Source organism: Dermochelys coriacea, chromosome 6 (assembly GCF_009764565.3).
Source record: "Dermochelys coriacea isolate rDerCor1 chromosome 6, rDerCor1.pri.v4, whole genome shotgun sequence".
In the NCBI taxonomy this organism is placed as follows: domain Eukaryota; kingdom Metazoa; phylum Chordata; order Testudines; family Dermochelyidae; genus Dermochelys; species Dermochelys coriacea.
In genome coordinates this window covers 121,815,814-121,839,095 of record NC_050073.1, presented here as the reverse complement: position 1 = coordinate 121,839,095, position 23,282 = coordinate 121,815,814, and the positions used below count along the sequence as shown (strand labels likewise).

Sequence of the window (23,282 nt, the reverse complement as noted above, 5' to 3'; positions counted from 1 at the left end):
AGGTGCCACAAGTACTCCTTTTCTTTTTGCGAATACAGACTAACACGGCTGCTACTCTGAAATCTGCAAAGATCCTTTCTCAGCATTTATCCTTCCATAGTTCCTATAGCTGGCTGGGTCCTCCCTCCCACCTGTGATGGATATAACAATATCCTGGACAAACCTTACTGAATTGAGTTTAATACCTTTGGGGTCCATTGTGTTAAAATGCAATTGTTTATGTGTTATTGTGAGTTTGTATGTAGCTTCTCTCGGAGGAGTGGATATGCTGATGTAATTCCTCTGGTTCTCAGCCCTTTGAAGCCACCCCCTAGAGAGGATGGCAAATACTAGTTCAGACAGAATTCTCCTGGGACCAGAAACAGAAAGGAGTTTTGGAGAAATAGCCTGGTTTTAAACTGGCTCTGGGTTTTTTGTTCTGATCCAGCAAACGGACAGGACCTCTGTTCCACAGAGGGCCCCAATCCTTACGGAAGGGTTGGAAGGACTAACACCGATGAGGAGGAGACAATTTCTCCTTAGATTGTGTGTAGGTTCTTGTTTGTTTTTAATATGTTTTTTCTGTAAGTGCTTTTACCGTAAGTATAAAATAGGCTTGCTTATATAACCTAAGCTTCAGTGTGTTTCAGCAGTAGTAGTGGGAACTACAAGTTGTGGACTACAAACTGCGGCATGTTGGGAGAATGTCCTGCTTCCTGCCAGGACGCACCCTCTGCCCTCCCGGTAGGAAGCTGACTGATGCTGGGTGCACCAGGCAAGCAAGCAAAGAGGAGGCTGCATCCGATGAAGTGAGCTGTAGCTCACGAAAGCTTATGCTCTAATAAATTTGTTAGTCTCTAAGGTGCCACAAGTACTCCTGATCTTTGCAGAGTTTTCCTTCTACAATTAGGCACATGTGTAAACCTTCGCAGGATCAAGGCTTAACTTTATGCCTGCAAGCATCTCATGTGCAGTTTGCATAGATGGTTGCAGGATCGGAGCTACTGGAGTGAGTACTGCTGATGTGTGGCTCTTTTAAATTTAGATATATTTGTACAACTTTTACTTTGAATCATTTTTACAGTGTTTCAAGGTAATGTTTTTTTGCACACACACCCACACACACACCCACACCCACGACCAGATAACAAGTGTGAAAAATTGAGACAGAGGATGGGGGGCGTCATAGGAGCCTATATAAGAAAAAGCCCCAAATATCAGGACTGTCCCTATAAAATTGGGACATCTGGTCACCCTAACACACACACACACTCGGGTGACTAGACAACAAGTGTGAAAAATCAGGACAGAGGGTGGGGGGTAATAGGAGCCTATATCAGACAAAGCCCCAAATACCGGGACTGTCTCTATAAAATCAGGACATCTGGTCACACACTCACGCCCCCGGCCCCCATGCCCTGCGCTCCTCCCGGCAGAAGCCCTGCACTTTGCCTCCTTTTCCTGCCTTGGCGGAGAGGGCGCTAGGACCCGGAGGGCGGGAGGGGGGTCCGCGCGGCGCCGCGCTGGAGACGCCGTTGCCCTCCGCGGCGGCAGGGGGCGCTGCCCGCCCGGGCGCGGGGCGGGGGGAGGTGGCGGCGCGCGGGCCTGCCCCCGGCGGCCATGGCCCTTCCCGGCATTCCCTATGAGCGGCGCCTGCTCATCATGGCGGACCCGAGAGACAAGGCGCTGCAGGATTACCGCAAGAAGCTGCTGGAGCACAAGGAGATCGACGGGCGCCTCAAGGAGTGTGAGCGCCGCGCGCCGCCGGAGGGCGGAGCCGGGAGCCGGGAGCCGCTGCCCGGCCCCGGCCCCGGCGCTGGGTCGTGGGCCGAGCGGCCTGGGGCGGGGGGGACGCGAGGGAAGGGGAGCGGCCCGGGCCCGGGGCCCCCCTGTGGGAGGGAAGCGGAGCGGGCGAGGGGAAAGGGAGGGGAGCAGCCCGCGCCCACTGGAGGGGGAAGCTCTTTCCCCGTGGGGGTGGGGAGGGGGCTCCTGTGTTGCTGCCCCTGGGTGTCCGGAGAGGCTGGGGGCTCTGGCCCTGATCCAGTCAGGGGAGGGTTGATTTCCCCTCCCCCCCCATCCTGGGGGGAAATGCCCGGGTCCAAGTGTTCTCGCTCCCCCCCCCACACACACACACAAACTGGTTATTAGGCAGGGAGTGGGTAGGCCCAGCTGAGCTAACACTATTCACCCGGGGGCAGGGATATATGCCTATTGACAAGCGATTAAAGACCCTTGCTTTTGCCAGTAGCATTTTCCTAGATTTTGTGCCGGGCTTAGCCCAGGATTCCTGGTCTCCAAGCCAGAGTTAATGGCTGGGTATCTGTTCTGGGATAAAAGAAAAAGAGGGCTTGTGGCACCTTAGAGGCTAACAAATTTATTAGAGCATAAGCTTTCGTGAGCTACAGCTCACTTCATCGGATGCAAAGCTTATGACTCAAATAAATTTGTTAGTCTCTAAGGTGCCACAAGTACTCCTTTTCTTTTTGCGAATACAGACTAACACGGCTGCTACTCTGAAACCTGTTCTGGGATACTTACTGTTACTAGCAAGGATAGTTAATTGCTGATTCTCCTGTATTGGCTTTACTCAGAAACTGTTAAATGCGGTTATATCTGCTTTGCAAATTGGCCAGCCCTTGCACTTGGTTTCTGTTGGCTTAAAGGCGTAGCAAATCCCTTTCTTTTCTTTTTTTTAGTAAGGGAACAACTGAAAGAGCTTACCAAGCAGTATGAAAAATCTGAAAATGATCTCAAGGCTTTGCAAAGTGTTGGACAGGTATGCAATATACATAATGTCACAACTGTGTGTGGCACCATGGGGTAGATGAGCGGTGCGTAGCAAGTTATTACCACAGATGGATTTAAAATTGAAGGATATAAATGGGATATGATACCATCAGAGCAAAGGTGTGCCAAGGGGTGGTCTTTGCAGGTGATAGGTACACACAGTAGGTGTATTTTTAACGGTTCCTGGTGTATGGGGCAGTGAGAAAGAAATAGAATAGTAAGCTTCTCCTATGGAGCAGGAAAAGGAGCAGGGATGGAGCTGTGAATTTATGTTAACTATTCTATATACTAATATAATTTCATAGATGTAGCTAATACTTGTTTCCATTTTTTTCATAGATTGTTGGTGAGGTTCTTAAACAGTTAACAGAAGAGAAATGTAAGTTCCCTAGGTGATTTTTTTTTTTTACTTTTTTGAAACCTCTGTTTTTTAAATAAGCCAATTAATTTATGATTTTTTAAAAAGAATGAAATAGAGCATTACTAATTAGACATCACTGTGAAAATACTGTATAATTGCTACTTATTTCACATTAGCAATTGGGGGGTTAAAAAGAGTGTGATCGTATTTTCTCTTTCATTTTTTCTCTCTCTAGTCATTGTGAAAGCTACAAATGGACCAAGATATGTGGTTGGCTGTCGTCGTCAGGTAACTCTGCTTTGCTTGGATATTTTTAAATAGCTTGTCTAATATTAAGTATTATAGTCATTTTTCTTGTTTCACTTTTAAAGTTAGCAAGTTCATACTTCACTTTTTCAGCTGAGCTTGGCTAACAACATATAGATATGTTGCTCTCTGCCCCCTGGTGATAGGTGGTGATATGCCAGGAATGCTGGAATGGATTCTTGGGAATAATAAAGCAAAGTGCCCACAGTCCAAGATGTTACGTGTTTTTTGGGTTATTTTAGTTTTTCAGCTTGATCCTTTTTTTGTAAAGTTAAGTATAAGCTATTAAGTCTTTTCCAGAACCTCATTCCTTAAATGTTTAGAAACTTTCTAATTTCTATCTTAAATCTACTCATGGCCAGTTTATCCCCATTTGTTCTTCTGCCAAAGTTGTCCTTGAGCTTAAATAACTCTTCTCCCTCCCTGGTGTTTACCCACTTGCTGTGTTTAGAAAGAGCAATCCTTGTCCCTCTCCGCCTTTGTTTTGCCAATTCTACTAGCCAAGTTCTTTTAGTCTCCATCCGTAAAACAGACTCTCCAATCCCCTTATCCTCCTTGTAGGACTTCTTTGTACTTGTTCCAGTTTGAATTCATCTTTCTTGAATGTGAATGAGCAGAACTGTCCACAGTATTCCAGATAAGGTCTTAGAAACTTGGAGTGTTTGGAAAGGTTTCAACTCCATTGTTAACCACAGGGTCTGCACAACCTCCCTTTGGCTTCCTCTGTGACTTTCCCATCTCCATCCTAGTTGAAAACTGAATTCATAGTCTGGTGCATTAGGCCTAACTTCATGAAACTGTTTTTCTCCTTGATATCCTCATAATCTACCCCACTGAGTACTTTTTGTGACTGTTAAAAATCAGCTACAACTCTACTACAGGACACGACTAGTTTTCTCTCTAAATGACCTTGCAGAACCTTTGTGCTTTCTGTCCAAGGATCTGGTGTCTGTCTGCCTAGATTTTATAAGGTGGTTCATTGCTCATGAGATCCCAGTATATTTCACACAAAATAATCCCTCTACCAGCCTTGCCAGCAGGAATAAACTTCAAGTTACTCTTGGGATTTTTGTATAAAAGTGTGAGATGCTGATTTCAGAGGGTTATTGCAGGAAATGGTTGTCTTTAGTGTCATTCTCCACCTTTTTCCTGCTACCTCATCTACTTCTATCGAAATGAAAATGAATGAGGGATGGTGCTGTTGCCATAACCAATGATGCAACATTTTAGGCAGCTGACATTGGAAAGAAAACAGTAAGGTCTTGTTTACACTGCCACTTTACAGCCCTGCAACTTTCTCACTCGGGGTGTGAAAAAAACACCACCCCTGAGCGCTGCAAGTTTCAGTGCTGTAAAGTGGCTGTGTACACAGTGCACCAATGCTGGGAGCTACTATCCTCATGGGGGTTGATTTTTTTACAGCAGTGCTGTTGCTGCGACTACCCAGCCACATGGATTGAAAATGTAGTCCATTTTTTATGTTTACCAGGGAATAGCCATCCAATGTTGCATTTTTTGTTTTAAATCTTCTTTCCAAGATGTCTTTTAAGCCATTTTTTATGTAGGGCCTGTTCATTGAAAATGTTCTGCAATTGTAGAATGAGCAGAAGGAGCACAAATTAATCCCTAGTCGGTGGTGATGGTACATACTATGTAGAAAACAGCAAGTGAAGAGAAATACCCTTAAATTTCTAGTTTCAAATGTATCTTCTAAATAGAGTGACAAAATTGGTAGAGGTGAAAAGTCACGTTTTCAAGAAGGTATAAAAAATATTACACTTTGGACTTTTTAAATCAAGTCTGCCAATAACTTCTGAATATATAAAATATTCTGTCTAATGTTTTTAATATTCTTGGAAGGAGGCAGCCATTATTGAGACTTCTATCTTAAGAACATATTCTCCCATATTTAGAAAAATCTAAACCAGAAGGAAGACACTTTTTCTATAAAGGAAACAATGTGACTTTAATATTAGTATCTGAATTGATCTCCACTAGAAAGGAAAGAAACCAAATCTCATTATAGATATTAACTTTTTTTTTTTAAGTACAAACTATTTGATAGACTGTTTAAAGTTGCAAGTATTCTACAATACCGATATATTCTCTGGGTTCTTCAACTTGTCATGTACAAAGTTTAAGATGAACAGTCTTGTAGACTATGGTTTAATAAAAACATTAACAAATATATAAATGGTAAAGTACATTGAAGTATCCATTTGGATGATGTAAATTCTTTTTACCTAGACAGATTTACAAACTTACAGAATTGTTTAAAAAGACCTCCTAGACCTTGACATTCAAGTGCTGCTTTACCAATTTTTTTTAATCTCTGCTATATGCTCACGCTGTTTGTCATGTGATGCATATAAGTGCTGGGCTTCTAATGGTGTTTTTGGGGAATGAAAAGGTATTGGAACATTTGTTGGAAAACACCTAATTACAGAGAGTAAAGAATAGATCAAAAAGTCTGCCTATCATCCTTGTGGAATTTCTCTAAGGGTCCATCTACCTGGCAAAACTCAGGGTTGTGGTATAAGTGTCACGAGTGTCAACAGTGCAATAGACATAGTCCCATAACTCTGTAAATGTTGCTGCGTAGATATGCTTTGGCTTCTCAGTTCTGGAAAACTTCAAAACTACAATCACGTACACTTATCATCATCTGTGCAGGTAGACACAAGTGTTCATGATTGATTTTCATATATCTTGACAAACACTGTGGCTAGATTTGTACAAAAATGCATCTGGGAATGGCCTGTTTTGATTTTATTTTTTTTTATTTTTATTGCAGTGATCCAAACACTAAAGTAACTGCATAATTTTTAACTATCATTCCCTATACAGTCTATACAGCACAGGCCCGCTTCTTGTAAATGGTGCTGCTTGATGAACAATTCATTTTCTAAGGGCCTATCACAATAAATATACCTTATTTTTGGGCATGGAGGGGTTGATGTGCTAGCTATTGTCTGGATAATAAAGCTGTAACTCTTGAATAAAAAACTTCTTGTAAAATGCCCAGAGCCTAAGCATGATGCCAAACAATCAACATATATTTATCCATCACTGTTCCTAAAATGGTGAAATATTAAGGGAAATAATTTCCTGTGTAAGATACAGGTACAGGTGCAGCTGAGCGCTAATTCACTTGGTGCAAGTGGATCTGCCAGGTATGGGGAGTGGCAGGGTTCTGATTAAGGCAGGATATAATGCTTTAATTTGTCCTTTTTTTTTTTTTTTTTTTTTGTAAAATTTGTAATTACGTTGCAAGTTGATCTTGTGTGAGGGGTAAAGGACCATCATCGGTCGGGAATGGTCTAGCAACAGGAAGCAGAGTGTAGGACGGGGTGGGCAAATTATGGCCCACAAGCTCCCACTGGAGCATGGGGTCGGGGCCGCACCACGCGGCTCGGCCCCATACCGGCACTCTGACCGGAGCGCTGGTTCAGGGACTGCTTCGGTACTCCAGCCAGGGTGCTGGGTCGCAGGCTGCACCACACAGCTCGTTCCCACTTTGGCCAGGGCACTGGGTCGGGGGCCACCACGTTAGCTCCCAGAAGCTGCGGCATGGCCCTGCCAGCTCCTCTGTGCTCCTCTGCAGAGGCGTTGCCTGTGGATGGGGCAGCGTGCAGAACTACCTGTCTGCGCCTCCATGTAGGAGCCGGAGAAGGGACATGCCCGCTGCTTCTGGGAGCCGCTTGAGGTAAGCACCGCTCAGAGCCTGCATCCCTGAGCCTCTTCCCCCTGCCCCAGCCATGATCCCCCTCCCGCCCTCCAAACCCCTCAGTCCCAGCCCAGAGCACCCTCCTACACCGCAAACTCCTCATTCCCAGCCCTACTCCAATTTTGTGAGCATTCATGGCCTACCATACAATTTTATATTCCCTGATGTGGCCTTTCGGCCAAAAAGTTTGCCCACCTCTGGTGTAGGAAGACATGGTTCAGCAAAACTGCCTGTCCGAATTGCAGGGGTAGTGAAATCACTAGATCAGCTCTCTTCACTTCTGAGGAAGAAAGGAAAGGTCACCATCTGAATCCTTGTTGAGACTAAACACTTTTTCTGTCATACCAAACAAGAACAATTACTGTAGAAATATTGAATTCCATCACTTTGCTGTTTGAGTCAATTTCTAATAGAAAAATCTCTTGTGAAACTAGCTTGACAAAAGTAAGCTGAAGCCTGGGACAAGAGTTGCTCTGGACATGACCACACTAACTATTATGAGGTAAGCTTTTGCCACCAAATTTTTTTTTTCCTTTATGTGAAGGATAGAGTTGATCTAACTATGTAGCAGATATTGGGTATGAATAATAAATCTTTTGTAGTGCTTTACAAATTCTTCCAAATACATATATACATTATATGGGCAAATACTTTCAGGGTGGTCTTACAGATTTATTAGAGCAGATAAAATGTTTTTTGTTTGAAATTACTTTTTAATCAAAACAAACTTCTGCGGGATATGTCTGTTTTTTGTGAGTTTGGGGCATTTTGGTGAATCCCTCCCTCCCCAAAAATGTTTCATCTTTGAAAAGTTTTACTGCAAAGATGAAAAAATGTTTGTTACAAAATTTTGAGGGAAATTTTTTTTGTCAATTTTTCACAAGGGAAACAAGCATTTGCCAACCAGCACTAAGATTTATTATATGACTGAGTATACAGTGTGTGCACAATGAAAAGATAACATGTTTTATTAATACTCAAATGCTACAGATACTTGCCAAGGGAAGTGGATCCATTAGTTTACAATATGTCTCATGAAGATCCTGGGAATGTTTCTTATTCTGAGATTGGAGGGTTATCGGAACAAATCAGGGAGCTAAGAGAGGTACTGAATGTTTAATTACCTCTATTCAGTATGTATTCCTGTATCTACTCTGAGGAAAAATTGTAGTTCATGTTGTGCTGGGTGGGTTGAAAGGTCTAAAAAGTCTAATACATGCTATTTAAAGATGTTCAGGAAAGGTTTATATACTGATAGGGGAAGGTTTTCCTTTCTGTGTCATAAGCATGTAGATAACCTTGTTATATCATGTTTTTTATCTTGAACAATCATGAGACCGGGTATTAAAGAATAGCATTGTTTGCACCTTATTAACTTAATGTAGGAAGGAGAGCTTTTAGGACACAATTTAAAAATACTTTTTGATCTCCGTAAATGTACATAGTGCGCAACATAGCCTCTGAAAGAACAGGGGCCTATACCAGGTTGCAGGTAATCTGGCTCAGAGGAATATAATGTGCATGTCAACAATTCAGGTACAAGATGGTGTGGAGATGCAAATGAGATTAACGTTGGGAGGCTATACTAAAATAGATGGGTTTGAAGGATGCTTCCGAGTTGAGGGGGTGTCATGAAGTAAAAGTGCAAAGCACAGTGGAAGAGAATGACAAAGGGCCAAATTCTAGTCTTTGCACTGGAGTAACTATTGAAATGTGTTACTCTGGATATTCATGTTTATGACTGGGGGCAGAACTTTGTCCAAAGGAGCAATTTAAAAGAAGGTTTAGACGAGAGGTTGGAGAGATTGGAATAAGAGCAGAGTTGTACAGATCCTCAGATTTAATCCATAAAACAGGTGAAGAAAATCTCCCTGACAGCATTTCTATAGCTAACTCTTTCTGATCCTGTATAAAGAGAAAAGGAGTACTGGTGGCACCTTAGAGACTAACAAATTTATTAGAGCATAAGCTTTCGTGAGCTACAGCTCACTTCATCGGATGCATTTGGTGGAAAAAACAGAGGAGAGATTTATATACACACACACAGAGAACATGAAACAATGGGTTTATCATACACACTGTAAGGAGAGTGATCACTTAAGATAAGCCATCACCAGCAGCAGGGGGGGGAAAGGAGGAAAACCTTTCATGGTGACAAGCAAGGTAGGCTAATTCCAGCAGTTAACAAGAATATCAGAGGAACAGTGGGGGGTGGGGTGGGAGGGAGAAATACCATGGGGAAATAGTTTTACTTTGTGTAATGACTCATCCATTCCCAGTCTCTATTCAAGCCTAAGTTAATTGTATCCAGTTTGCAAATTAATTCCAATTCAGCAGTCTCTCCTTGGAGTCTGTTTTTGAAGCTTTTTTGTTGAAGTATAGCCACTCTAAGATCTGTGATCGAGTGACCAGAGAGATTGAAGTGTTCTCCAACTGGTTTTTGAATGTTATAATTCTTGACGTCTGATTTGTGTCCATTCATTCTTTTACGTAGAGACTGTCCAGTTTGGCCAATGTACATGGCAGAGGGGCATTGCTGGCACATGATGGCATATATCACATTGGTATAGAGGTGAACGAGCCTCTGATTGTGCTTGCTGGGATTAGTAGTGAAAAGAATGAAGAAGTTATGGGGAAATCCATACCTATATATTGTACCATAAATGTGTATACCATAGCATCTAAGCATAGAGTAATATAGTCAAGGATCTCTTTAAATAAAAACACTACTTACCTGCCTCTTTTCTCAGGTAATAGAGTTACCACTTACAAATCCAGAATTATTTCAGCGTGTGGGAATTATACCTCCAAAAGGCTGCTTGCTGTATGGCCCACCAGGTGAGTACACGTCTGTAGATGCCTTTCATTTCCAGTTTTGAGTTCTGTCCATAATTAAGGCAGAATGAGACTTCGTGTCCACAAACCTATAATCTAGGCATCTGAATTTCAGTTCTCCTTACAACAGTGGTCTCAAAACTTTTTTCCTTGCATCCCCTCTTACCACGTCCGTGCTCCCCCGGGGCCAGGAACGGGGATGCAGCTCTGAGAGTGGGAGATGTGGACAGGGACAAGGTGGCCACAGCTGGGGGTGTGGCCAGCACCTGGGGAACAAGGACAGAGCTGGGTGGCGCTCCCTCCCTGTGGGGCTGGCCTGGGCTCCAGCTGCGCACCGCCAAACGTTCCTCCGTCCCACAGTTTGGGGGGCCTCTGCCTTACAATATAATTAGTGCTGAGCTGCCCCCTTGGAAACCTGTTGCTGTATCCTATTATACTTCTGTACCCTTGAAATATATTTCAGTCTGTAACTTTAGCGATTGGTCTACAATTTGAACAACTTCATTCTCTGTCTGTCCAGGTACTGGGAAAACACTACTAGCCAGAGCTGTTGCAAGCCAACTGGACTGCAATTTCTTAAAGGTAAAATAACAGCATTCTTTTCAAATAGCGACAGTCCCTCTGGTTGTACTTCAGTCTGTTTGCTCATGTTACCTGTTCATTTTCAACAGGTCGTGTCTAGTTCTATCGTAGACAAGTACATTGGTGAAAGCGCTCGGTTGATCAGAGAAATGTTCAACTATGCCAGAGATCATCAGCCATGTATCATTTTCATGGATGAAATAGATGCTATTGGTAAGGCTAATGGACTATAAGATGGCTAAAGTCTCTTGTGATTATTTAAGCCAGCTCTGAAGAAATAGTCTCTCTTTTCTTAAAAAGATTAATATAAAGTTGATTGTCAAGGAACCTTTTTGTGTGGAATGAACAGGGTAGAGGATACCTCTCCTTTCAACTTGCTTCTGGAGCCCATTACAGCTAACTTAAAATGAGATCTGTTTGCATTTGGCCTGGATCAAGATACACTCCTAAACATGCATTTAACTTTACCTAATACTTAATTTGATATTTAGTACTTTAACATTTATTTAGCTCAGAAACCATTTTGATCCTTAAAAAAAAAAAAAAAAACAAAAAAACGTACAGGTAACTTTCAAATTTCATATATATTACAGGTGGCCGTCGTTTCTCTGAGGGAACTTCAGCTGATAGAGAAATTCAGAGAACCCTAATGGAGGTAAATGGCTAATATGTAATCTTTTATAGTAAAGCAAAAAATAGATGTGCAAATCCATATATTCAGATTGTTAGAACTGTTGCTGCACTTGGGTTGTGTTAAAAGTGAACTGAGATACTTCACTTTAAAAAAAAAATGCAGTTAAAACTGTTTGAGATCCAAAATGCATAGGCCACATATTTGTATGTAATTAACTTCAAAAGTGATTTGAGAGCCTTTATCTGCCAAGATTTGAGCTCAGGCTTCTGTGCTTCGTCCACAAGAACTGACTACACTGACACTTAACACACCTTGTTTAGATGTTGGAGGGCATCAATTCTTTCAAGGGAAAAACCTCCCTGCAGAACCTTTCTGTTCAAAAAAAAATCTAATATCTAAAGTTAAAAACACATTGTCATCAATTTGGGATATTAAATACAATGGTGAACTAAGGTAATTGGAAACGGAACAATCAATCATGTTAAGAGAATTTTTTAAAAAAAACCTCAATCAGCAACACAATTTTCTGTAAGAATTCTAGGTCTGATGGGTGTGTGTGATCCCACTGGTCTGGTTTATCAGTTTTCCCAGCCTAAAAAGAATGCATATTAAGCAAAGATATCTACCTCACTTTTAGTATAAAATAATCACAAAGAATAGAAGTTTTGAGTTTTCCCATAGCAGAACTGGATATATCTAATGAAATGTCTTCAGGGGTGATTGAATATTCTAGGGGCTGTTCTGCAAACACAGTTTGTGTGAATCATCCTTAGTGCAATATATTGAAAGTATAACTGCCAATCACTGGCTTTTAGTATTTGGGGGGAAAAAGAGAGAATGCAAGGTGACTAGAATGTTGCAATCTTTCATCTTTGAGCTGTTTTGTTCTGACGTTTTGTCTTTTTTTTTTTTTTTAAACTTTCCTTTATGGAATATATGGGGAGCTGTGGTATTCTTGAATCATTACAGTTAAGAATCGGGTAGCATTGTTTTAGGATTATTGTTTCCACCGATCCTTTTTCTGTAATGATCACTAGTGAAACTGAATTGTGTGGAATATGGTGTGAGCTATTAGATTTATGAGCACGTTAAGTTTAAAAAAAAATTCCTTGTTTTAAAAAAATTGTCCATTTCCTCTAGTTATTGAATCAAATGGATGGATTTGACACTCTGCACAGAGTTAAAATGATCATGGCTACAAATAGACCAGACACTTTAGATCCTGCATTGCTGCGTCCTGGAAGACTGGATAGAAAAATCCGTGAGTTGACATCTTCATTCTTAAGCGTGTGTATAATTCTGTACATTATCCTTGTTCACCCATTTTAATCAAAAAAACAAACAAACCCAACCCTCTCTTTTTAGATATTGATTTACCAAATGAACAAGCCAGATTAGATATATTGAAGATTCATGCAGGTCCTATCACTAAACATGGTGAAATAGGTAAGTACGTGAGCTGCTTAAATATTTCTCCCAAGTGCAAAAGTGAGGGGAAGGTGAATTGGTTACTGGTTACCCTAACACCCACCTTCCCAAAAATGTTCCTCAGTATTTTTTAAATTGATCCATATTGAACTATTGCTGACCCTTACTTTGTAAAAATCTGTGGGTTAGGGATATAGGTAACCCTCATAAATTTGGCTACAAATCAGAGAAACTGTCTGATTTACATCAGGTTGGACTCTTTCCATTGTATAATGGAACACTTTGCTGTAAGCAAACATTCCCATTTGTCAAAAAAATTTAAATCTTAGAACCATATATGGGTCTGAGAACAAACAAGAGTACTTCTGTCCAAAAGGAAAACTCTGAAAGTTATGAGCAACTGAAAAGTTGGTTTTACATGGAAATCTTCTTTTTTAATTGCAGTAATATTGCTGTTAGATTGTGCTGTAACTGTGGCTTGGAAAAGAATGCACTTGCCATTAAGGAGCAGGGCAAATTTTACCTGGGACATGGGTGGGAGAGGCAGCTGTACAGTGAAACTGACAAGATTCTAGTCAGTTATGTTACTGCAGGCTGACCAGAATCTTGTTGGCTTCCCCCTGAGATTGTCTTGAGGAAATCTGTGAGAAGCAGCTGAGACACTGTGAAGTTATCAGGAACTTGGGGGTGAGGTAGAGAAGAGGAAATGAAAACAGGAAAGAAGAGAGACTGAGAATAGCACACCTTTTCACTGCTGGTATTGAAGGGTATGTGCTGTTTAGGAAAGACAGAAACAAAGGTAAAGGTGGTGGAGTAGCATTGTATATCAATGATGAGGTAGAATGTAAAGAAATAAGAAGCGATGCAATGGATAAGACAGAGTCCATCTGGGCAAAAATTACATTGGGGAAGAAAACTAGTAAAGCCTCTCCTACGATAGTGCTTGGGGTGTGCTATAGACCTCCGGGATCTAATTTGGATATGGATAGAGCCCTTTTTAATGTCTTTAATAAAGTAAATACTAATGGAAACTGTGTGATCATGGGAGACTTTAACTTCCCAGATATAGACTGGAGGACCAGTGCTAGTAATAATAATAGGGTCAGATTTTCCTAGATGCGAGAGCTGATGGATTCCTTCATCAAGTAGTTGCTGAACCGACTAGAGGGGATGCCATTTTAGATTTAATTTTGGTGAGTAGCGAGGACCTCATAGACGAAATGGTTGTAGGGGACAATCTTGGCTCAAGTGATCATGAGCTAATTCAGTTCAAACTAAATGAAAGGATTAACAAAAATAAATCTGCAACTAGGGTTTTTGATTTCAAAAGGGCTGACTTTCAAAAATTAAGGAAATTAGTTAGGGAAGTGGATTGGACTGAAGAACTTATGGATCTAAAGGTAGAGGAGGCCTGGGATTACTTTAAATCAAAGCTGCAGAAGCTATCGGAAGCCTGTATCCCAAGAAAGGGGAAAAAATTCATAGGAAGGAGTTGTAGACCAACCTGGATGAGCAAGCATCTTAGAGAGGTGATTAAGAAGCAGAAAGCATACAGGGAGTGGAAGATGGGAGGGATCAGCAAGGAAAGCTACCTAATTGAAGTCAGAACATGTAGGGATAAAGTGAGACAGGCTAAAAGTCGAGTAGAGTTGGACCTTGCAAAGGGAATTAAAACCAATAGTAAAAGGTTCTATAGCCATATAAATAAGAAGAAAACTAAGAAAGAAGAAGTGGGGCCGCTTAACACTGAGGATGGAGTGGAGGTTAAAGATAATCTAGGCATGGCCCAATATCTAAACAAATACTTTGCCTCAGTCTTTAATAAGGCTAAAGAGGATCTTAGGGATAATGGTAGCATGACAAATGGGAATGAGGATATAGAGGCAGATATTACCATATCTGAGGTAGAAGCGAAACTGAAACAGCTTAATGGGACTAAATCGGGGGGCCTAGATAATCTTCATCCAAGAATATTAAAGGAATTGGCACCTGAAATTGCAAGCCCATTAGCAAGAATTTTTAATGAATCTGTAAACTCAGGAGTAGTACCGAATGATTGGAGAATTGCTAATATAGTTCCTATTTTTAAGAAAGGAAAAAAAAGTGATCCGGGTAACTACAGGCCAGTTAGTTTGACATCTGTAGTATGCAAGGTCCTGGAAAAAATTTTGAAGGAGAAATTAGTTAAGGACATTGAAGTCAATGGTAAAGGGGACAAAATACAACATGGTTTTACAAAAGGTAGATCGTGCCAAACCAACCTAATCTCCTTTTTTGAAAAGGTAAGATTTTTTAGATAAAGGAAATGCAGTGGATCTAATTTACCTAGATTTCAATAAGGCATTTGATACTGTGCCACATGGGGAATTATTAGTTAAATTGGAGAAGATGGGGATCAATATGAACATCAAAAGGTGGATAAGGAATTGGTTAAAGGGGAGACTACAACGGGTCCTACTGAAAGGCAAACTGTCAGGTTGGAGGGAGGTTACCAGTGGAGTTCCTCAGGGATCAGTTTTGGGACCAATCTTATTTAATCTTTTTATTACTGACCTTGGCACAAAAAGTGGGAGTGTGCTAATAAAGTTTGCAGATGATACAAAGCTGGGAGGTATTGCCAATTCGGAGAAGGATCGGGATATTATACAGGAGGATCTGGATGACCTTGTAAACTGGAGTAATAGTAATAGGATGAAATTTAATAGTGAGAAGTGTAAGATTATGCATTTAGGGATTAATAACAAGAATTTTAGCTATAAGTTGGGGACGCATCAATTAGAAGTAACAGAAGAGGAGAAGGATCTTGGAGTATTGGTTGATCATAGGATGACTATGAGCTGCCAATGTGATATGGCTGTGAAAAAAGCTAATGCGGTTTTGGGATGCATCAGGAGAGGCATTTCCAGTAGGGATAAGGAGGTTTTAGTACCATTATACAAGGCACTGGTGAGACCTCACCTAAATACTGTGTGCAGTTCTGGTCTCCCATGTTTAAAAAGGATGAATTCAAACTGGAGCAGGTACAGAGAAGGGCTACTAGGATGATCCGAGGAATGGAAAACTTGTCTTATGAAAGGAGACTTAAGGAGCTTGGCTTGTTTAGCCTAACTAAAAGAAGGTTGAGGGGAGATATGATTGCTCTCTATAAATATATCAGAGGGATAAATACAGGAGAGGGAGAGGAATTATTTCAGCTCAGCATCAATGTGGACACAAGAACAAATGGGTATAAACTGGCCACCAGGAAGTTTAGACTTGAAATCAGATGAAGGTTTTTAACCATCAGAGGAGTGAAGTTTTGGAATAGCCTTCCAAGGGAAGCAGTGGGGGCAAAAGATCTGTCTGGTTTTAAGATTCTACTTGATATGTTTATGGAGGAGATGGTATGATGGGATAATGGGATTTTGGTAAGTAATTGATCTTTAAATATTCAGGGTAAATAGGCCAAATCCCCTGAGATGGGATATTAGATGGATGGGATCTGAGTTACCCAGGAAAGAATTTTCTGTAGTATCTGGCTGGTGAATCTTGCCCATATGCTCAGGGTTTAGCTGATCGCCATATTTGGGGTTGGGAAGGAATTTTCCTCCAGGGCAGATTGGAGAGGCCCTGGAGGCTTTTCGCCTTCCTCTGTAGCATGGGGCATGGTTGACTTGAGGGAGGCTTCTCTGCTCCTTGAAGTCTTTAAACCATGATTTAAGGACTTCAATAGCTCAGACATGGGTGAGGTTTTTCATAGGAGTGGGTGGATGAGATTCTGTGGCCTGCGCTGTGCAGGAGGTCAGACTAGATGATCAGAATGGTCCCTTCTGACCTTAGTATCTATGATGGAGGGCGTTTTCCCTGCCTGTTGTTTCCAAGAGATGTGAGATGGGAAGAGGAAGAGTCTCCCCCTCACAGGAAGAAGAGAGAGGTGCTCAGTTTGACAGATACTACCAAAAGCTGATATAAGAGAGAACTGTGAAGTTGAATCCAGATAGCACCCTGAAAGGAACCCCAGCATACCCTTTTCAAGAAACCAGATAGGTGCCTGAGCAGTACTAAGCTCTTTAGCAGTGTACTGTCTAGTTCTTGGACCCTCTGTGAGGGACACCTGTTTTTTGTTTCAGTGTCTGGTCAGTAAGTGTCAGACTTCTCAAGCCTTGGCTGTAACTTTTAAAATTCTTTGTGAAGATAAGTAATCTGCAAACTGTTTCCATTTTTGTGATCTTACAAATGTCTGTAGATGTGTTAGACTAGAATGCCACTTAATTACAGTAATGATAGCTAAGGCTCAGGTGACAATATTAGTTCCAAGTTTTCAAATTCTTAACATAAAATAAAAATAACCTTTCAGTTAATGTCTTGTGGTGTTCATAATGAAAAGGGAAACTATTTTGAAAAGTTTTTTGGTAAAAAACAGATTTTTGGTTTAAGATATTTGAATTTAAAAGTTAAGGAAAAAGTGGATTTGCTAATTCAGACACGCAGTATTTTATACCCCCAACTCAAAATTAAATATGCCGTCAAATTTGAATCTGAAATGCACAGAGCTTGTGAACTTGTACCCTAGAAACTGTAACCCAGCTACACACTTTGTGGATGTGTAATGATAGTGCTTTTAACACTACTTTTTTTTTTTAAAGCCCATTGTGCTAGGGGGCCAAGTTATGGTTATTGTGGGAATAATAAATGTTGAAATTGTTTTTATTCAGATGCATCTAAATCTCAACTATAACATTGATTTAACATAATTTTTTATTTAATTCTGGTGTATGTATGTTCAAATTAGTAATTTTTAAATATAATTATTCTGGGTTTCTTTATCTAGATTTATATGTTAATGGGGGAATAACAGCTGGTAAATACAATCATCAAGGTAGCTAACGTTTTCACTTGCACTGAGAATGAAAGTAGAATGTTCAGGGGGGTTTTTTTTATAGCTGATGCTGCACTGCAATGGAACACAAACTACTTTGTACTTCTAGTTAATTGGCATTCTTGTTTTGTTAATAGATTATGAAGCAATTGTGAAGCTTTCAGATGGCTTTAATGGAGCAGATTTGAGAAATGTCTGTACTGAAGCAGGTAAGAGGCTCCTCACTCACTCGTATTTGTTTGCTCAGTTCTAAATTTTGATGAGCTGAATCTTGCTATAAACATTAAATATTCACTACTGGTTTCTCTGATCTGTTCTGAGTATAATAGATGAACATGAGGCTCATAAACATTTCATTGTTTTAAATACCCTAGAATGAGGAACCCATTCTTGAGGGTCAGCTAGCATTTACGTTTTTTACATAATAGTGAGTTTCACTGGTAAGTTTCAAAGCGCTATAAAAATGAAGCACTTGAAACACTGGCATTGTGGTCAAATGCACACCAGAAAGGATCTGTGTATATGCCTGTACACCTTAAGTGTGGGGAGAAATAGTAAAAATGAAGTTCCCTGAAACTGGGTGAAACATGTCTACCCAACTTGGACAAAAATCTGCTTTCTTTTAAAATTTCTTTATGGCTTATACTATTATATAAGTAGTACAGAAAATGAGTTTTTGGGATTTCTCTTTTTATATGTTCCTGCCTTATTCTACTTGAGAAAATATTGTCCAACTCAGGGCTTGTCTACACTGGGAGGATAACTGGTATTGCTGTAATGGAATAATTATACCTCTATAGTTAAACTGATACAACAACCCTGTGTGGATGCTCCTTGCCTGAATAAAAGTGACTTTATTCCAGAATAATTACTCTGCTTCCAAACATGTCTGAGGTGCATGAAAAGAAAAATAGAAAACTGATTAAAGTTACTCACTGAATCTCCATATGGAGTATAAACAACGAGGGGTCCTTGAGGCACCTTACAGACTAATAAATTTATTTGGGAATAAGCTTTTGTGGGCTAAAACCCACTTCATCAGATGAAGTGGGATTTAGCCCATGAAAGCTTATGCCCAAATAAATTTGTTAGTCTCTAAGGTGCCTCAAGGACCCCTCGTTGTTTTTGCTGATATAGACTAACACTGCTACCACTCTGAAAGCTGTCACCATATGGAGTATGTAACTTTAATTTTAATCCTTTCAATGTTGTTTTAATTACAAAGTGATAGACTTAATGGAATGTCTCAGATCTATATTATTGCTGCTAGTATCACTAATTTTGTAAATATCTAGCGGTTTCTCAAATTGTTCTTCACAGGTATGTTTGCAATTCGTGCTGATCATGACTTCGTAGTTCAAGAAGACTTCATGAAAGCTGTTAGAAAAGTAGCTGATTCTAAGAAGCTGGAGTCTAAACTGGATTATAAACCTGTTTAAATTAACCATATAGTTAATCGACTGCACAGGAGATATTGAATTAATGTATAGAAGAACAGAAATAATGTACCTCTTGGCTATGATCTTTATTACAAGTGTATGTATAACACCATAAGCAAGTAATTGATGCTAGTTACAAGTCGGATACAGAAGTGTGTTCTGTACAGTTCTGAAAATGTGGCATTCATTGCAGCCCAAGTTAAGGAGTGAGGTATGGTCTCATAACAATTACTGTGTGAATTTATAAACATACCCAAATGGTTGAATTTAGCAAATTTTAAGAAAGTCAGTGCATTTCCTGGCATTTTATATCATTTTCCTTTAAACAGTTGAATAAAACCTGTTTAAGTCTTTCATATGTACCTCCTCTCTACCTCTTTAGATAAGAGCATTCATTATAGTTCTTTAGGTACTTAAAGTGCTACTTATCTCTGATATTAATGATCATGTTCTATTTAGGCATGTGTTTTGATAAACAATCTATACAAAATTCTCTACTGGTAAAACTGGTGTCAGATACAATATACCTAACACACACATTAAGAAATGTAATCTAATGAGCTCTTAATAGTGTGTAACAATTTCATGTTGCCTGTCCATGTGGAAGAGGATAGGGTACTATTTTTGTTTCAAGATTCCACTGTTGAAACCTTGGGAAGGGATTCAATTGGAACTAAAACTTAAATGATCATTGCTCAAAATGCATTAACTAAATAATATTTGTTACAGCCTGATTTCGGTTAGCACAGTTCTTTTCAAAAAGGATCATATATACTTCTCTGAAAGTGCCACACTCCTAAATGTTTGTAGGTAACCTAAACAGTCAAATGGCATTTGGATTTTATAAAAACCACTTAACTTAGTGTTTAAAGAATAACCGTATCATGGCCTCAATCTAGAACAACTGAAACTGTCAAGCAGGTGAGGCTTCATTTATTTGGTTTGTAAAAACAGCTCTCCTCCCACTAGGTGATCCAAGTCACTTTTTAAAATACATCTCACCCCCCACTCCACCTTTCTAGCTGTCATTTCTGTCATATAGCAACTGAGACTATCCTCCATAAACTAGTAAAAGTGTAGCATCTAAACTACACTGTTTTGGGAGGGGCAGGGAAATGTAGGGAATATACAGAGAGCTAAGTATTGTTCTGCTGTGGATTGTACAGGTGTAATGGGCCAGAATTTGGCCTACTGCCTAATACCTCCACATATACTGGGAACTGACTACTGCAGCTGCTAATTTGAGTAATCATTCAAGCATGATAAAATGGCTTTAGCTCAGAAGTCAAGGAGTGCTTTGTTCATGCAGTCCAGCACGTTGCATCAATGTGGATTTTTTTCATTCCACTTTTGATCTGTGTAGGGAAATGTTTTCCATAGTGCTTGCATTTTACTTCAACTTTTAGGTAAATTTTACAAACCTCCCAAGAGTGATGCTTCTGTATGTATTAAGACTCCATTTTTTTGGCCACTTCTGACAACCCCAACTGGATTATTCTGGGCCTATCCAACTCAAACAACTATTAGATTAGTTCTACAAATTTTCTAAAGCCATGCCATTTCAGTTTGCCTTATGTGCTAGTACAGAATGAACTGTTAAAACCATGAAAGAGCTTTTAATAAACTAGTTTAAAATACAGAACTGAAACTACTACAATGCACAGGCAACAGTATTTTGATAAGTGGATACAACAAGCTAATGATTATCATTACATATGAAAGAGCATGCATGTTTATCTCAATGTAATAGTAAAACAGGCTTGTATAACGTTACCTTGTCTATAGTGTCAGTGGTATAAAATCTGTGTCCGTTTATTTCCATCATGAAACCACTCCAAATAGGGCTAGATGTCCATCTGCATGGTTAAATGCTGCTGTTACAGAAAATCTAAATGTATTCAGAAACAATTAGACAAAAGTTTAATAAAAATTGAATAGATCTACAGCCATCTTATAATATATACAAATTTGATACATGAGTTTGGAAAGGATAAATAGGATAGGTAGAGAAACAGATTGTAGTGATACAAGAATCTAACTAAAACCATCTTATTAAGCTCAAGCTAAAACATAGCGTGTTACAAAGATCCATATATCTGTGGTGCATACAATTGAATGTCTAACTGCTGCTTTGCTAATATCTAAGTTGTTTTGGTCACTTCACTGAGAGCAAACCCACTCTTCAGCATTGAGGTCAGTAGACATATTTGGTTCCTAGCTGTGAAGGAGAGAAAATAGGCAAGATTTGTTCAAGTGAGGGGGCAAGAGCAGAATACAGTAAAACCCCATTTATCTGACCCTCCATATTCTAGCTCTCCGCACTAACCAAACAACCAGGACTTCAGGGCCAGAGTGGGTGATCTCTCCTGTGGCTGCTAGAGGGTACTGCAGCATTGCACTTTCCCATTCTCTGGTTTATCTGGATTTTTTTATTCTGATCTGGCCCGGGTCCCAATTAGATTGGATAAATGGGTTCTGCTGTAGTTATTTTCTTTTGAGGGGTAATGCCAAAGGGTGTGTCTTTGCTGCAACTAAACACTCGCTGCTGACCTGTGTCAGCTGACTGTGGCTTGTGGGGCTCAGACTGCAGAGCTGTAAAACTGCTATGTAGATGGTTGGGCTGGGGCTGGAGCTGGAGCCCAGGCTCTGGGAACCTCCCCACTCATGCCCAAATGCCTACATGGCAGTTTCACAGCCCTGCAGTCTGAGCCCCACCAGCCTGAGTCAAGTTAGTTGCAATGTAGACATACCCCAAGAAGTCTAGTCAGGGACCAGGACGCTCCTGGGCTAGTGCTGTACATGCAGTGAATAAAGAAACAATTCCTGTCCCAAAGAGCTTGCAATCTAAGTAAAAGATGAGAAAATAGGTTGACACGGACAGCTGGGATGGACAAGAAAACATTGAACCCATGTTGGTCAGCATGATAGGCAGGGATCACAGCCCACCATTTGCCTATTTACTTATTTGTAGGCATACTAGTAGAAGTTTGAAGGAGGACAAAGAGATAGCTTTGTGGATATTTAAAGGGAGCTCCTCTCACAGATGAGGCAGCACTGCGGAAAGCACAAAGGGGAAAAATTAACAAATGGGTTATTCAGGCAGGTATCATTGGCTGATTAGAGCAGGAGTTGATATCTTTATAGCATATGAAATGACAGGTAGGTAGTGATAAGCTGTGAAAGTGAAGACAAATAGGTGTATGAATGATACATTGGAGAAAGGAGAGCCAGTGGTAGTACCCAGAGAGGGGTAATGGTAAAAAGCAATCAGCTAGGTCTTTTCAGCAACATTTTGAACAGATTTGTGAGGCACGATTACATTTGGCAAGGTCAGAGGACAGTAATCAAGATATGAGATATTGGGAGCCTGAATGTGAGTTTTAGCTGTGTGGATGGATAGGTAAGGCTGTGTCTTAGAGACACTATGCAGAAGGAACTGGTGAGATTTAGACAGCCTGGATGTGAGGAATTAGAGAGAGGACCAAGTCAAAGATGACATCCAGTTTACAGGCCTGAGGGATAGGATGATGGTATTGTCCACAGTGATTGAGGTAGGCTGGCAGGGGAACATTAGGAGTTCTGTTTTTGGCATGTTGAGTTGAAGATGATGGCTAGAGATCAGAGATGTCAGATTTTAATATGGGCAGAAGGAGACAGGTTGGAGTAGAGGTGTGGATAATCTGTGAGTTATCTTCCCCAGATGTGATAGTTGAAGTGAGATTATCCAAAGACACGGTGTGGAGGGAGAAGAGACAGGAGCCCTGGGGAACCATCAGAAAGTTGGAGGGGGATGAGGAAGATCTGTTGAAGGAGTGATCAGAGTGAGAGAAGTCACTGAAGCCAAGGTAGGTTGAGATATCTAGAAGAGCATAGTCAAGTGCAGTAGTTCTCAACCTATTAATCATGTGGACTGCATACCCAGTCCTTAATGTGTTACCTAGGCCGCAGGTTGGGAACCATAGTGCCCAACCCCTGCAGATCTTTATACCTAGCACCCCCTGACCAGAGACAGCTCCACAGAGTGGGGCCAGGTGCCAGGGCAGCCTTGACCCTGGACCCTGCTGTGTGGGGCCATGAGGCAGCCCAGACCCTACCATGGGGCAGCCCTAACCCCAGATCCTGTTGTGCAGGGCTGGCCATCAGCCTAGACCCGGACATGTGGCAGCCTTGACCCTACATCCAGCTGTGCAGCAGCCCTGACCCATACCTTGCTGGGTGGGGCCAGGGGGCAAGCCCTGACTCTGGACCCTGACCCCCAGTGTCGCACAGGTTGAGAACTACTGGTCAAGAGCATTGAAGGCAGCTGGCAGGATAAGGATGGGGGCAGATACTGCCTGGTTTCCTTG

At 40.8% G+C, this 23,282-nt stretch overlaps 1 protein-coding gene across 1 annotated transcript; it reads left to right on the top strand.

The window, feature by feature from the left end:
- The first annotated feature begins 1,560 nt into the window (after window positions 1-1,560).
- Window positions 1,561-20,709, top strand: PSMC6 (proteasome 26S subunit, ATPase 6). Its single transcript, XM_038406714.1, has 14 exons — window positions 1,561-1,726; window positions 2,676-2,755; window positions 3,106-3,145; window positions 3,363-3,415; window positions 7,595-7,662; window positions 8,151-8,265; window positions 9,911-9,998; window positions 10,516-10,577; window positions 10,667-10,790; window positions 11,171-11,232; window positions 12,352-12,472; window positions 12,577-12,657; window positions 17,635-17,706; window positions 18,818-20,709. Exons 1-14 carry the CDS (start codon window positions 1,600-1,602, stop codon window positions 18,934-18,936), a joined length of 1,212 nt encoding a protein of 403 aa, XP_038262642.1. The 5' UTR covers window positions 1,561-1,599; the 3' UTR covers window positions 18,937-20,709.
- The last annotated feature ends 2,573 nt before the right edge of the window (window positions 20,710-23,282 follow it).

Coding starts and splice junctions, on each gene's coding strand:
- PSMC6 (XM_038406714.1), top strand. CDS start 1,600: ATGGCCCTTCCCGGCATTCCCTATGAGCGGCGCCTGCTCATCATGGCG. Junction 2,756..3,105: donor CTTTGCAAAGTGTTGGACAG/GTATGCAATATA, acceptor TTTTTTTCATAG/ATTGTTGGTGAGGTTCTTAA. Junction 9,999..10,515: donor CTTGCTGTATGGCCCACCAG/GTGAGTACACGT, acceptor CTGTCTGTCCAG/GTACTGGGAAAACACTACTA.